Source organism: Biomphalaria glabrata, chromosome 4 (genome assembly GCF_947242115.1).
Source record: "Biomphalaria glabrata chromosome 4, xgBioGlab47.1, whole genome shotgun sequence".
Taxonomy (NCBI): Eukaryota; Metazoa; Mollusca; class Gastropoda; family Planorbidae; genus Biomphalaria; species Biomphalaria glabrata.
In genome coordinates, this window is record NC_074714.1 from 34,497,824 (window position 1) to 34,513,376 (window position 15,553).

A 15,553-nucleotide genomic window follows, 5' to 3' on the forward strand; every position below is an offset into this window, starting at 1 on the left:
GAACTATCTCTCAATATTGAAGAAGTTATTTTTCTTATTTGATATCAAACCACTAAGTAATTACGAATAATTAAATGAGTAATTAGTTAATGTTTTTTTATTCATGTTTAGGTAGGTACAATAAACGTGTAAAGTTTTAACTTGATCCGAGAATGGGTGTGGGAGAAATAACGTGTACAATTGTTTAAGGGGATAAAAAAAAACTACACATTTAGCCGTATCAGTGAATACTGAATGATTAATTTCCCTTGTTGGTATCAAACAAAATAATTAATTACCAAAAATAATTGATTAATTGTTATTTTTTAAAATGGAGCAATGTCTTATCTAAGCCAATTAATAATTGTACAAAATTTAATTTGATTTGAGAATGGTTGTGGGAGAAAATACAAGTACAAACTATTTGACCAGACACACAGACAGATAGACAGAGTGAGTTGATACAAACTTTGTAAAAAAGACTGAGAAAATTATACATGAACTAAACGTTTAGCTAAATAATGTCTATTGTATGCATCGTTGTACTAACTGCCCAGATTTTGTAACAATTTAATCTTGTTTCAATTTTATTTCACGAGCTTTATTGCTTTATAGAAGTATTAAATAAAACAATACAAACTTTTGACTTTCGGTACAATCTCGTCTCGACGTTAGGGGCTCGCTGTTTGAAGAAGCATTAGCGTATCTTAGAATAGCGAGAGCCGTGTGATTGCTGACATTGACTTCTAGAGTTACTGCCCTTATCCAGTAATTCTTGTCAGTCTGGTTGGCCTCTATCACGAAGTCGTATCTTTCCCCTGGGTTGATTATAAAGGACTCTACCTCCACTGGAGACAAATCATTGCTAAACAGAAAATAAATTGGTGAAATTAGCTTTTACCTTTAAGGCACTAATAAAAGAGTAATATGAATCTTATTATTACAGTGTTAATATTCCTATGTTTTCAATGAACTGATGATTGATTTTAATTAATGATTATCTAATTGATCGTTTTCCAAAGGGCCAAGCTCTCTTTCGATGCCTCAAGGTAAAACTTTTCCCATTTGGTTACATCTTTAGATTGCAATGCAATGATCAATGGTGCATAATTTTACTTAATACTAATAAGACTATTCTCAACTTATATACACAATAAATAAATTATTTCACTTCAAAAAAAGTGAACATTTTATTAAAAATCTAAGTAGCTTGTATAACAGAACACAATTAATTTAGCAATACAAATATAAAAAAAAATACAGAAAATAACAAAAGAACATACATATTTAAACAATTATACAGAAATATGTCTCCTGTACCTGCATAGTATGTTTTGTTGTTATTGTCGTTTGTTTTTACTATTATTAGTTAATAGATGTAAAAATAGTGTATTTTTTCAAAAAAAAACACCTCTTGCATATTTATTTAAAAAATTTAATTATTCGCTTTCAGATAAGAAAAAAAAAATAGCCTTTGGATCAGAGCTTTGAAGATCTAAAAATCATGATGTCGGATTTTTCATATATTTTCTAGTTTCTGTGATCTAAACTGGACGGACAGACCACATAAAACTAATAGCGGTTATTCCCGTTTCGGGAGCAACCTAAAAAGTTTTACAAAATGTTTTTCTTGTTTGAAGTGACGTAGAAACTGAGTCTAGAATAGAGACATCAAACAGAGGAACATGCATAAGAGTTCTTCCACGATCTAATCACAGAACCGGAAACAAATGATTACTTTAAAAAGTAGATAGATATGTAGATAGACAGATAGACAGACAGAGAGACATACAGACAGATTGATAGATAGACAGACATATAGATAGACAGATAGATAGATACACGCAAGGTCGGCCTTAGGCCACTTCAACCTATGCGGCCCTAGTGGGCGTCGCACTTTCATAGGTCCCTCGCTAATTCTAGGTGTAAATTATTAAATTAAAACATTATAGCTTATACATAATAGCAGTTTTTGTTTTTTCGCACCCTCCTGATTTTCCAGGACCTTAAGAAAATCTCCTAAAATTGCAAAGTATACGAAAAAGTCCTGGAAATCTGTAATTGTTAAAATCTCCTGAAAAATAGACACAATTTTCATTTCAGAGTGCCAGTCCTAAGGGCGCGGCATTGTCAGCTTTCATTTCATAAAAAATGTATTGCAAAGACGAATGAATTTTTTGATACAAAATCTTAATTTCGACATTATGCTATTCCTATCCAGATTATGCCGCACGCAATCTGTTTCGCACAGGGCCCTGCAATTGTTAGGGCTGGCCCTGCATACACAGATAGATGCACAGATAGATAGATTAGATTAAATGAGATAGATAGATAGATAGATAGATAGATAGATAGATAGATAGTTAGATAGATAGATAGATAGATAGATAGATAGATAGATAGATAGATAGATAGATAGATAGATAGATAGATAGATAGATAGATAGATAGATAGATAGATAGATAGATAGATAGAATTCTGTTGTAGTAATTGACCTAGACTACTCACCCATCTGAAGCTACAATCTTTAAGACATGTTCATCAATGGACACTCTGAAGGGATAAAGACTTCCAGCTCCTATAACTCGAAATCTAAGAAATTCCATGAAATCAAATTAAGAAAAGAACTTTGAGTGTGTTTTGGAGAGAGTGCACACTTAGTTTATAAGAAAACGAAAGTTGTCGATTTTAGTTGATCAGAAGAAGCCGGTAAAGCTTTTATTGCATGCATTAGGACCAAAATAAATTACTATGTAGAATGAAACAACTTTATTAGGAATATAAAAATTATAAAACATTAAATTAACTTCTTTTTTTCAGTAAATCCGTCTAATGTTTAAACAATCACACTGCCTAGGTTAATATGTTATTATAACAAATGACAAGTTATCAAGAATTTCCCATGGGGATGAAATAATGATGACTCCGTATTACCAAACTGATGTTTATAAACAAAAATTCTAGCAAATTAAAGGGGGACATATTGTAGATTGTTATTCACTTCGGTTGAACTTAAATGAATCAAATCAATTGGTCAAAGTTACAAAGCACGGGTAAGAGCTGTTAAAAAAAATATTTGTTGAACTTTAGATGTTAATACAAGATCGGTATCGGTATTGTCTAACTAATAGATGTAAATAATGTTAACTTATGACAGTTCGGTTACTTTAACATATAAAAAATATTATATTTGCAAGTGTTGTTTCATCTCTTCTCTTTGGAATTGAAAACATGTATATTGTAGGCCTATACGTTGTATATATATATATATATATATATCATGGGCGTAGCCAGGATTTTTTTCGGTGGGGTGGGGTGGGGGGTTGGGGGGAGATTAATTCCGTAACGAGGCATGTATTGGTATCGACTTCGAATTAATCCCGTAATGAAGCATGTATTGGTATCGACTTAAACAATGTAGATGTCTTACTTCAGAACTTACCTGTAGGAATTGAACCGTTTCACATTGAAGACAGTCAGTGGAGCATCAATGAAAGAGCCACTCGGATAGAAATATCTTCCTCTGCCATTAATGAGACCAGAATGGAACTGAAACATACTGAAAAGAAACAAGTCAAAAAAACAAAATACTTAAAAAAAAACACATTCCTCCTTGATACTGCTTAAGAGCAATTTTTTTTTTCTTAATAACTAATGGATGTTGATTTTTTTTTTTTAAGAAATTGTTGTTACCCCGCCCTATTTCCCTATCCACGAAAAAATCTCCAGGTTAAGAGAATGTTTAAATCTAGTATTTTCCTAGATTCTAAAGCTAGGCCTAGAGATCTAGACTAAAAAGATGGTACGCAAAAAATATTCTGGAACGTCTATTCTTTATTAAAGTCTTTAATGGATAGAACCGTCATGCGGAAATACTCGAAGACGTTTGGGTCTGTTCAAGTTCAAGATTGTCTAGTCCTCTGGCCAAAATTGTTTTTTTTTCATACTTAAAAAATTATAACGTCAAACTATCGTTTTTTTCTAGTGTGGCTAAATAGCTACTAATGCTTTTCCCAAAGATATATATATATATATATATATACATATTCTTAGAAAATCGTTAGAGCCGTTTTCGAGAGCAGCGTCCTTGGTTTTGCCCATGAATTTAAAGAAATGTCTCAGATTAAAAAAAAAAAATGACATGGGGCAGCATATAAACGAGATGTGGACTAGGACAGTGATTTTCAACCTTATTCGACCGGCGGGCCATTTTAATTTCCAACACTCGTATCGCGAGCCAGATCAATGAAAAGGTAAAAAAAAATAAATTAAAGCGACAATTATCTATTTTTAATAGAAATCTGTGAATTTACTATTAACATTAATTCATGACAAGTGTATCCTAAACCTACACTTAAATATCCGGCTGCTTAGATGAGACGATAACGTCTGTGAATCTAGATGTTGGTCTGTTAGATGACTACGTAACATTGCTGTCGCATGTGTCCTCACTGAAATGGTTTGTCTTCAGCATGAAGTGCTTGTAACGCTTGTGAGCGTCTGTAACGCTCTGTTGTTGTTTTTTTTTTGAGATTTAAAAACGCTTCCGTAAGCAACACGGAGTAGAAATCATTTATTTGAATCACGTGACCTTTGTTAAGTAGGGATGTCTGGCTTTGTAACTCAATCAGTTCCAGTTGCAGCTCTGTCTGTGCACTTGACACATTGGCCGCAAATGGACTTTTGAAAAAACGAACATTGTTTAATTTGAAAAAATTCTAAATCATCATCAGATGGTCCAGACTGAACACGTTGTTACATAGATTTTGTTGGTTAATAATTTAATGGAATGAAGTCACATAGGCTCGGCTCCATTAGACAACTTTTCTAATAACTCTTGCTGTCAACTATACTTGTGGTACCACCAGTAGTCACTCTCACTAGTTTCTCCCAAGAAAGAGAAAGATCAACCCAGATGTCTGAAACATCTTTGAAAGGTTTTTTCAAGTGATGGTCCTATGCATGCCATCTTCTAGGGATCCACTTTCAAAATGTTTACTTATCTAAACCTGCCACCTTCTAGTGATCCACTTTCAAAATGTTTACCTACCTAAACCTGCCACCTTCTAGTGATCCAGTTTCAAAATGTTTACTTACCTAAACCTGCCACCTTCTAGGGATCCAGTTTCAAAATGTTTACCTACCTAAACCTGCCACCTTCTAGGGATCCAGTTTCAAAATGTTTACCTAAACCTGCCACCTTCTAGGGATCCAGTTTCAAATGTTTACCTACCTAAAACTGCCACCTTCTAGGGATCCAGTTTCAAAATGTTTACCTACCTAAACCTGCTACCTTCTAGTGATCCAGTTTCAAAATGTTTACTTACCTAAACCTGCTACCTTCTAGTGATTCAGTTTCAAAATGTTTACCTACCTAAACCTGCCACCTTCTAGGGATCCAGTTTCAAAATGTTTACCTACCTAAACCTGCCACCTTCTAGGGATCCAGTTTCAAAATGTTTACCTACCTAAACCTGCCACCTTCTAGTGATCCAGTTTCAAAATGTTTACCTACCTAAACCTGCTACCTTCTAGTGATCCAGTTTCAAAATGTTTACCTACCTAAACCTGCCATCTTCTAGTGATCCAGTTTCAAAATGTTTACCTACCCAAACCTGCCATCTTCTAGTGATCCAGTTTCAAAATGTTTACCTACCCAAACCTGCCATCTTCTAGTGATCCAGTTTCAAAATGTTTACCTACCTAAACCTGCCATCTTCTAGTGATCCAGTTTCAAATTGTTTACCTACCTAAACCTACCACCTTCTAGTGATCCAGTAAAAATGTTTACTTACCTAAACCTGCCACCTTCTAGTGATCCAGTGGGTTGAATTTGAACTCGCTTCTCATAGTTATTGTATAACATTCTATAATGGGTGAGTTCAGAGTCCATGTCATGGTTCCAGTCCTAGTGTTAAGATAATACATAAAATGAAAGGGAAATAGCGATGATCTAGACACTTGCTTAATAGACCTAAGAAAAGATCAAATCACATTACAGCAGCGTTTCTCAAACTGTAGGGTGACGTTCTAGGGTGCAATGTCAGGGCAAAAGAAGGGAGGGATGATTTATTATTTATTTTTATTGTAATTAACTATCAATGTTTGAAAATATTATTAGCCAATGAAAAGAATAAAAGATAAAGTGAGGGGGGGTATTTAGGAATACGTATACAACCTTGACTTTCCTTTTTTCCCATTCAAATTTGGTTTTCTATCACTACAGTTAACGTTCTTAACCGGAAGCAAGAATTTAAACAGTAAAGAAAAATTGGAACATAATAAAAGTGAATATAATTCCTGGTTGCGCTGTATGCGCTCTGGACTATCGTTTCGAGTGGCTCCTGTTAAAAACCTGTCTTCCGTTACAGGGCCGGCCTTAGGCATAGGCAAGCTAACTAGGTAGCCACCTAAGACCTCCGATAAGTGGTGGCTTCCCACTGGACTGAAAACATGTTTTTTAGAGAAGAAATAGCGAAACTTGTGCCAAGTTTTATTGTTGTACTAGGTTTTAAGTAAAATGCGTAATTTTATTTGTTCGCTTTTGATTTTTTAAATTTCATTTGGGCCACCAAATTCACTTCGCCGAAAGTCACTAAATATCTAAGGCCGGCCCAGTCCGCTATCGCCGCCGTCCTGCAGAAGTTTGGGGCTATGATGTATGCCTAATCTTGTCAAATCTGAAGGAACATGTAAAACAAATACTATTAAATAAAGATAAACACAAGTTAGGCAGGAAATGAAGAGAAACTTAGTTTTTGTACAAAGTTCAATTAGTATTACTTTTGCTATAATTAGTAGTGCTTTAGAGGTTTCTTTGCTACTTTTAGTTAACAAAAGTCAGCTTGAATCTCCAAAATCCTGGTCTGCATCGAGATTTTAAAGCGCTAAGCTACATATACCATAAAGAAAAAACTATATTCAGTTTCATATTTGAGATAATCATCAAGTTTGAAAGTAGGTACTATTCACTTCCTTGTTGCCTGGGATGTAAGATGTGTGGCTGTGACAAGACAAAAGCTTGCCGTCAGAGTCACTCAATTTTATCACAGCATTAATTATTATTTATTATTATTTATTTATTTTATTTTTATTATTTTCCCATCCTATCCCCAATTTCTTTACCCGCCCCACCTTTTCCTCTCCCAGCTAGACTCGGTCTACCACCTTGGAGATAGCTAGGCCGCGTCCTTTCACTTATCTGTCCTTGATCGGGGAAAGATAAACACACAGTCTCTTTGGTCTTACCCGCCGGATGTCTGCCGGTCGCAGTTGACACCACCTTGGGTGGAATGCAAATCACTCTTTCTTCCCCCCTCTCCCACGTCTCTCTTTAATCAAAGAGATTACTCGGGTCAACACGCCTCTCGACACTCCAAGGTGCGACTCCCATCTCGAGTCAAATTCACCCACGTGTAAGATAATTCTTAGCCTAGGACATTTTCTGTTTCCGCCCGTCTCCCCCAGGCCTTTATAAGGTAGATTAAATCAAGCCAGACCCTCTCATTTTCTCATTCTATCTGAGCAGTCGAGTCTGGACTATTTCATTTATTCTTACTCTTAGAGGAATACCTGGTGGTAAGCCGAACTTAATCACAGTTCCACTTAATTAATTTGTGTATGTTTCTCACTGGATATAATCATGTGTATTTTATGATTTCATTTATATTTAATTAGTGCATTGTGTATTTCTCACTGTCGTAAGTAGAAAACATAAACATGGCATATGTGTATATTTATGTATTGCATTAATCTATTAATGCTACGTTGCTCAATTGATCGTTGATGCAACCATGTATATATTTGTACATCTGATTTTATTCCCTTTATTTCGGCTGACCGCCTTGATAATTTTACTATCGCACTAATACTTAGAAAAGAGATATGAGTTATCTCCCCTGTAGTCATTCTACTTTGATGAGAGTTGCGCCCCTTGAACGGACACTCTCCTTTCAAGCGCACTCCATTGTTCTCGGCCGACGGTCGTATGTAAACAAACCGTCATGGTCGCTGACCACCGCCCATTTCCACCCCCCCCCCCTTTCCTTTTTCTCTTTCCACTTGTGTTGTTTATTTGAGATTATTATTTCCCCTTTTATGTACATTTTTATATTGCTACTATCGGCCATCTATTTTCCAAATGCCATTTGTCATCATCTCCCCCTTGTGCTCTAAAGCAATTTCACCAATCTGACGAATGCGCCTCAGTCGAGTGCATCGATAAGATGTATGAGAGACATGTCCTAACTCGTCTTTATTTATCCGCAGCCTCCCTCAGGTGTCTGCCTATTTTTTTGGATCACCTGCCTATTTAATTGGCATTGTCTGCCTATTTACCTGTCTATTTGTTATTGAGTATCATCTCCTGCCTACGTGGATCTACTCAACTCTACTACTTGGCGCTATCGGCTCTGCTTGCCTGCCTATTCGACAGCCCACCTGTCAACGTATTAAGTACGACGTCCCTATAGACCCAGAGTCTGTGCGAAACGTCATAGCTACGCCAAACCCTCCTCGACTCACTGAACTTATCCTGCTAACTACGCTGCCCACAGCAGATCAGCTCTGCCCTCAGTACCCTTGCGCCCACGGTAGTCGGCCACCCGCCCTACTGTGCCCACTACAGATATCAAGACTTTGGATTGAGACTCCACAAGAACTGTATCACCGGCGTCCCTCTACCCGCTAGAGCGCCACATCCAGCTGCAGAACCTCAAGCCAGGACACAGCCAGCTGCGACATCAACAGAACAACAAGCTAAGTTCAGAAGACAAAGTGACATACTCTTATTAAGTGCAAGAGTGATGATTAAATATAGCATTAATTAGAGATAGATGCAAACCCTTCCCCTTTTTATTCTTCTATGTAAATATTTATGTAAATAAATATTCTTCAACTTTTAATTTGTATCTCTCTTTCATTGCTTGTCTCGTTGCGTGCCTGCTCCCGATTTATATGCTGACGGGTTGGTGTGTGATAATTTAAAAAATAATCATCCCCTAGACATTAAACCAGCCAAACACACATCACTTTCGCTAACCTGTCACAGTGGCGCCAACCACTTGGCTAACTATTAAGGTTATCGTGATCAGGAATGGAACAGACATTGAACCAATACGAACACTATAGCTCCTATCTAGACAGACGAATGCTTTCAGATGAATTATTGGTGTCGGTTTCTCCCTGAACCGGCGAAGAATCTGCTCTGACTAAAGAAGCCGATTCTGGAGCGGCAAATATGACTACAGTTCACGTATGCGAATGCATCTGTTTTTAGAGCTAGCGGGTAGAGCAGCTTTCTTCCTTTTAAACAAATTCATAAACATATTTAACGTACCTGAATCATCATAATAAACTCTTCCATCTGCAACGGCCGCCTCTCTCTGACAATAAAAGGTCCCAATAAACCCATAGAGAGTTGAGCCCCTGTGTGGGCGTGGTACCAAAATGTTCCCTTGGGGTCAGCTGCAAATCTGTATGTGAAGGTTTGACCAGGAAGTATGGGACACTGCAGACAGAAGGAAATAACAAAACTATATGTACATAGTATTACTGGAACACAGTACGACTATCGACATTAATAATATTTGATATTAAGAATGGTTTAAAAATAAACAAATAAATTCTCCAAAAGTCTCAATATTTAGCAGCATTTGAGTTTTTGTTTTTATTTTTAATTAGGCAAATCAAATTTAAATTAATATTAAATGTTTTGTTTAAACAATTGTTCATATTAGCTTGCAAACTCTCTACCAACCGAAAACCGGACGAGTATTTTGAAAACGGCTCTGAGGATTTAATTACTTTATGTATAGCCTTTGGACTAAAATAACTATCTAATTAACAACACAATGAAAACTCTGGTTTGACATTTTTTCAAAATATAATCATTTTAAAATTAAATATGGGTTACATCTTAAAAAAAAACGGATTATTTCTGTGTAGTTAGTCAAGAGCTGAAAAAAGAATGAGAAGTTCATGAACAGTTTGAGCACCGTCTGACGTAGAACTCATTAGCTGGACTGTTCATAGAAACACTTAAGTGTTCAAGGACTCCTTGCAATAAGGAAGCACTGCAATAAATAAATATAATTATATATGTGAGACCACCATCAGATTCATAAAGAAGAAATTGGTTAGAATTTTGTTTTTAAAGGTTTGTGTTTTCTTAAGTTTTTCTAGTTTTTGTTCTGAGTTTTTTGTCTAAGTCCAAAAAAAAAAGTTCAACGTCTTGCCACAATGTCACACAGCTCTCTGAAGTTTGTTTTTTCACTTGTGTGTTTGTCTTTCGTTTGTTTGTTTATAATGATAGAATAATAGTTCCCATGACTAATCTCCGTCCTATAATGCAAGGCTAGTAATAAAAGCCATCAAACTTTAACCTATTTACCAACCTGAGTGATAAAACCTACACCGTCACTCCAAGCACTTCCTTTTTGTATCAGTCCGTGCCAATGGATGGTCATCCCACTGGATATCAGGCTATTTTTCACGTGCACTATGACCGTCTGACCTTCATACACCTAGGATGCAATGTAGAAACAATAATGAACTACGATGTAACGCAGAACCTTAATCTACGATATCTGTTGAATTTAAATACATTTTAATTGGACTAACTACAGAAAGATCTTAGGTATCACTTACAGAGACCGAATCACGAATGAAGAAATCAGAAGTAACATAAATACAGGAATTGGACCCCACGAAGACCTGCTCACTACGTTAAAAAATGCAAGCTTAAACTCAATGGCCATATCACAAGGTCCTCGGGGCTCGCAAAGACATTCCGTCAGGGAAAAGTACCAGGAAAAAGAAGAAGAGGCAGACAGAGAACGTGATGGGAAGACAACATAAATGAATGCACGGGCCTGGTTTTGTAAGATATTCTATCCAAGGCAGAGGAATGGAGAAAGCGGTCAATAGATCTTGTGTGGTGCCCCAACGGTTCAACAGATTAGGTGATAGGTGAAGGTGAAGGTAAAGCTTTTTCAATGTAGAGCCAAAGAAATAAGGCTACAAGCTCATTTAGATACGCCTTTATAATAAGTCAATGAAATGGGGACATTACCCAGCATTGAAACTTTTACACATCTGTTTCACCTAATTACAAATGGAAGATTTTCTACACCACATAATGCAAATAGATAAGTCCTGATATTTTTCTATTAATTGTCTCCCCTTTTTTTTACCTAAAAACAAAGGCCCGTTTATTGTTTTCTTGACATCATTGACCAGTCTTTGATTCTCTTAAGTCTTACCTCAATAGAAGGTCCAGGTATTGTTTTATTGACAGTAATGACCAGTCTTTGATTCTCTTAAGTCTTACCTCAATAGAAGGTCCAGGTATTGTTTTATTGACAGTAATGACCAGTCGTTGATTCTCTTAAGTCTTACCTCAATAGAAGGTCCAGGTATTGTTTTATTGACAGTAATGACCAGTCGTTGATTCTCAAAGCCGTCTGCACTGATCACATTGTTGCTATCTACGGGCACTGCATTTAGCGGGTTAGTCACGTTAAAGTGATAAAGTTTCCCACCCGAAGCGTAGACAGCCAGCTTGTTGTCCATCATGGTCAGGTTGTATTCTACTTCCAGCCAGAACTCACAGACATCTTGTGTCATTAGACAAGCAGACTTGACATTGTGTGACATCGACAGCAGAATTACAAGACTGGACCACCTTAATGAGAAAAAAAAATTACTACAAATACTTCATTTCTATTTCATTACCTCATAAGTCTAAATGAAACAAAAAAAGGATTTTGTGACTGGTTTGCTATCTCGATTTCTACAAATATCGCCCACGTTTTAGACCCATTAGACTTAGGAGACAAGTTGTTCAGCTTTCTAGATGGCAAAACTCAAGTAACTGTAGAGCCAAGTCCAAGACTTGTTCCGTTAACAGAATTACTTACAAGTTCGCATAAAGACCAAATGTAATAATTAATTAGTATCATCATACGGAAATTACGATAATAAAAATAATAACACAATGAATTTTGGTTCCCTTTAAGGGAACTAAACCCTCCTCAGAGCCAGAGATTGAAATTTAATAATAATAATAATATAATAATAAAAAAAACGAACAAAATATGAAAACCTCAAATAACAATATACCCTGTTGTTATATCAACCAAGTGGTTAGTCACACCTTCGTAGCCGAAGGTATACATAAGATGGTTCTCGTTGCCTGTCAGAGGATGATACTGCTTCAGAGCTGCCACATCACCCAAAAATTCAGCAGTGCTAAACGGACTAAAACAATTTTTGTTTCCCTCTAACGAATTTCGACCATGGCAGAACCAGAGAATGAATATTAATACATTTTAAAATAGTAATAACAATGTATATATATATATATATATATATATAAATATAAATATATATATATATAAATAGTAATAACAATGTATATATATATATATATATAATTCTCTTCTTCGCTCAACAGTTTTGACGAGCAAGAAGTAAAGGAAAGATCACTCTCTTATTTCTGCGGATAGTAACCCCGCGAAAAAAACAAGAGGGTTGGGGGGGGGGGGGAGAACAAGTGGTTATTCACACGTCGCTACGGATGGCTGCGCACTGGACTGTCAAAACCTGCCCGCTCCCAGCCCCCTTCGTCCTGCGGGAGGTTTGGACTAAGAAGTAAACTATCTTCAACTCTGAAGGAAGATCCGAAATATGTATAACATTTTACAAACACTAAATAGTAGCGCCCGATTTAACCATTGTGACCAAGAAGTCATGGAAAGAAAACAAGTAATCTACTATGTATATTCTCCTCCCGTCACTAAATAGCAGGGCCGGACTTAAGCGTTGTGGGGCCCAATGCGAAACAGATTTCGCGGTGCCAAGTTTGGGTAGGGAAGCGGACAATAAAAGAAATTTAAGAGTTTGTATTAGAAAATTAATTCGTCTATTCATTTTATTCATTTTATTCATTCTTTACTACTTACAGAATTACTTTACGAGCCTTGCGTGTAGCAAAGTCATTCAGTATATCATGAATTCTGTTTCCTACATAGATCACGCTCAATAGCAAGAATTACCAAATGTTTCAATCTATCTTTGAAAATTATTGACCTCAAGTAATTCTTCATTAGTTTGAGGCAGCGAGAAGCTTCTTTCACCTGATTACACAATTACGGCTAATGCATAATGCCGTTTTTATTTATCGCACGTAGCATTGGCTTTTTTCATATTGAATGACACCCCAAAATGACAATTTTTGTCTATATATTTCCGTATATTTTAAGGACTTTTTCGTATATTTTGTAATTTCGGGAGATTTCCAGGAGATTCTGGTAAATCGACAGGAGGGCGCGGGAAATTCTATTTTAAGTGATAATATGTTTTAATTTAATAATTTATACACCTAGAATTAGCGCGGGTCCTATGAAAGTGAGGGTCCTCTGAAAGTGCGGGGCCAAATGCGGTCGCATAGGTTGCAGTGGCCTAAGGCCGGCCCTGCAAAATAGCGGCGTACGCTACGCCGTTGGTCGACTAGTATAATAATAAAATGTTCGTTGCACTGTTAACAAACATAAGCTCAAGGCGATTTGAGAGCAAGGAAGACAGTTAAAAACAAAACTTACAACCCTAAGCCCTCACTACTCAAGATCTTATTATAATTTGAACGAATAGGTCTTGGTATTCTTTTTGGATGTAGTGAAGAATTTGGTTCGTCGGAGCTCAATTAGGAGCTCAATGAGGAGCTCAATGAGGAGCTCAATTAGGAGCAAGGTTCCGTAATGTTGTTATTAATGGAAGAGGTAACTACTATCTACTAGTTATAAAAATTCTTCCAGGGCATGCGTCTCAAATAACCTCTGGCAACCAGTTAAACTCCTGGGCTTTACTCAAAAACGTTAAAAGCTCAATCCTGATGAAAAAATCAGGAGTAGGCGATCTTTAGGCAGTTTGCAGCACACAGTGCTACACCCAGGCAGAGCCTGCGACGCCGCTGATGCACTTGCCGTTTCTTTGGAGACATCAGCTGTACGGAGAGGGGAAAACTGCTGCGTGAGAGACATCGTTTCGAGCACAGCTAATGCTAGGCATTCATCTCATCTCCATAACATGATCCATCATCATCATCAAACTCTATTTGAGTGAGGGCTTGAGAGACTCAAATCCTCTCTTGCAAAAAGCCCTGAACAGAGACCATGTTGTTTTGTGTAGTGCATGTCATCATACAGGTTAAGAATTAGTGGATTCCCAGACCTGTTGAGACGGAGATCAGCAAATCTTGGGCAGTCAAAAAGAATGAGGAGCAGTTTCCTCTTCTTCCCCAAAGCGAGGGCACCGTGAGTCTGGCCATAGCCGAGACAAATATGAGCCAACAGGACAGTGATATGTCCTACACTGTGCTATAATAGCTTACTCAGGCCTGGAATGCCTCCACTATGGGGTATTGGTGGACAAACTCCGCGGGCTTTTTGGAACTTATCCGAGCACTCAAACAACTTTTCCATTTCTATTTTTTTGATTGCAGCCAGAGCATGATGGGAACTCACAGCCTGCTCTGTAGGTGGTGTTAGCCCTCCCTGCTGGGCCAAGAAATCTGCAATGGTGTTGCAAGTCACACCTACTAGACTCGGTACCCACTGCATTATTACAGGAGTGCAATAGCGTTGATTTATGTTGTGTGAAGCCATGATAACAGTGTCGATATTGGTGATCCATGGTAGCTTCGCGACTGAAAGTGGTCATACAATGGCGGGCGAATTCCAAGCCTTTGATTCAAGAAAGTGCTCACAAATCGTAATGTGTAAGAGAATGTGTGAGGCTTAACTAGAGGAAGGAAGACATGAAGCACAATGCTCTCTAAGGACAAATGATGTTCATTAAGGTTCGAGAGCATTTCTTTATTGTAGATTGTAGTTCAGTCGTAAATCCAAGGCTGTATTACTTATTCGAGCATGCTACAAGCAACACTTCCGCCAGCCGTAGAAATGCGAAAAAATTTTCTGGCCCGTCGAAATTCGGATATATTTTAAGCTCTTTTGTGAAGGCCCCGGGCCTGTAGCACTCCTTAAATCCGGCCCTGGCTTTAGGTCTAAAAAAAGTCAACATGTTAGATCTTGATCTAGCATATTTTTTAGCGACTAACATAAAAACAGAGCAAAAACCCAAATCTGAGAGAAAACCCAAAATTTAAGATTACAGTTAAAACAATAACAAAGATGGCTGACCCAAGCAATTATACAGAATTACCGAAATCTCCTATTAAAATGTGCAATGTAAGTATTACGTTCTATAATAGGCTGTGGATTTTAACATTTGCATTACACTTACAATACTAACACCAGGTAATTCCTACATCTTTAAATGCAACTGAACAAGAAAAACCACCTAGTGAGAAGAAAATAGTCCTAGAGATACAGCATAATTATTTGAAAACTTGAGTCTCTCAAGTTACTTGTTAATATGTATTTACTACAGGACCACATTTTTTTAAAAGTTTGAAACAAATGTTTGTACCAAAGTTTAACTATGAATTGTCAGAATGAAATATTGACGCGAGTAAATCACACAGTGTCAGAGTTGTCAGAGGGAAATCTGAAA

General features: G+C 37.0%; 1 protein-coding gene across 10 annotated transcripts in view; it reads right to left on the reverse strand.

The window, feature by feature from the left end:
- LOC106072733 (uncharacterized) overlaps positions 1–15,553 on the reverse strand; it is a 42,844-nt gene that overhangs the window by 12,223 nt on the left and 15,068 nt on the right. For 7 of the 10 annotated variants that reach the window (XM_056027295.1, XM_056027300.1, XM_056027299.1 and 4 more), the window contains 7 exons: positions 11,378–11,663; positions 10,375–10,503; positions 9,318–9,488; positions 5,776–5,888; positions 3,423–3,539; positions 2,489–2,572; positions 620–844 (listed from right to left, as the gene is read on the reverse strand). In XM_056027295.1, coding sequence (XP_055883270.1) covers positions 620–844; positions 2,489–2,572; positions 3,423–3,539; positions 5,776–5,888; positions 9,318–9,488; positions 10,375–10,503; positions 11,378–11,663 — 1,125 coding nt within the window. The other 3 variants (XM_056027301.1, XM_056027303.1, XM_013233174.2) reach the window with 3 other exon arrangements.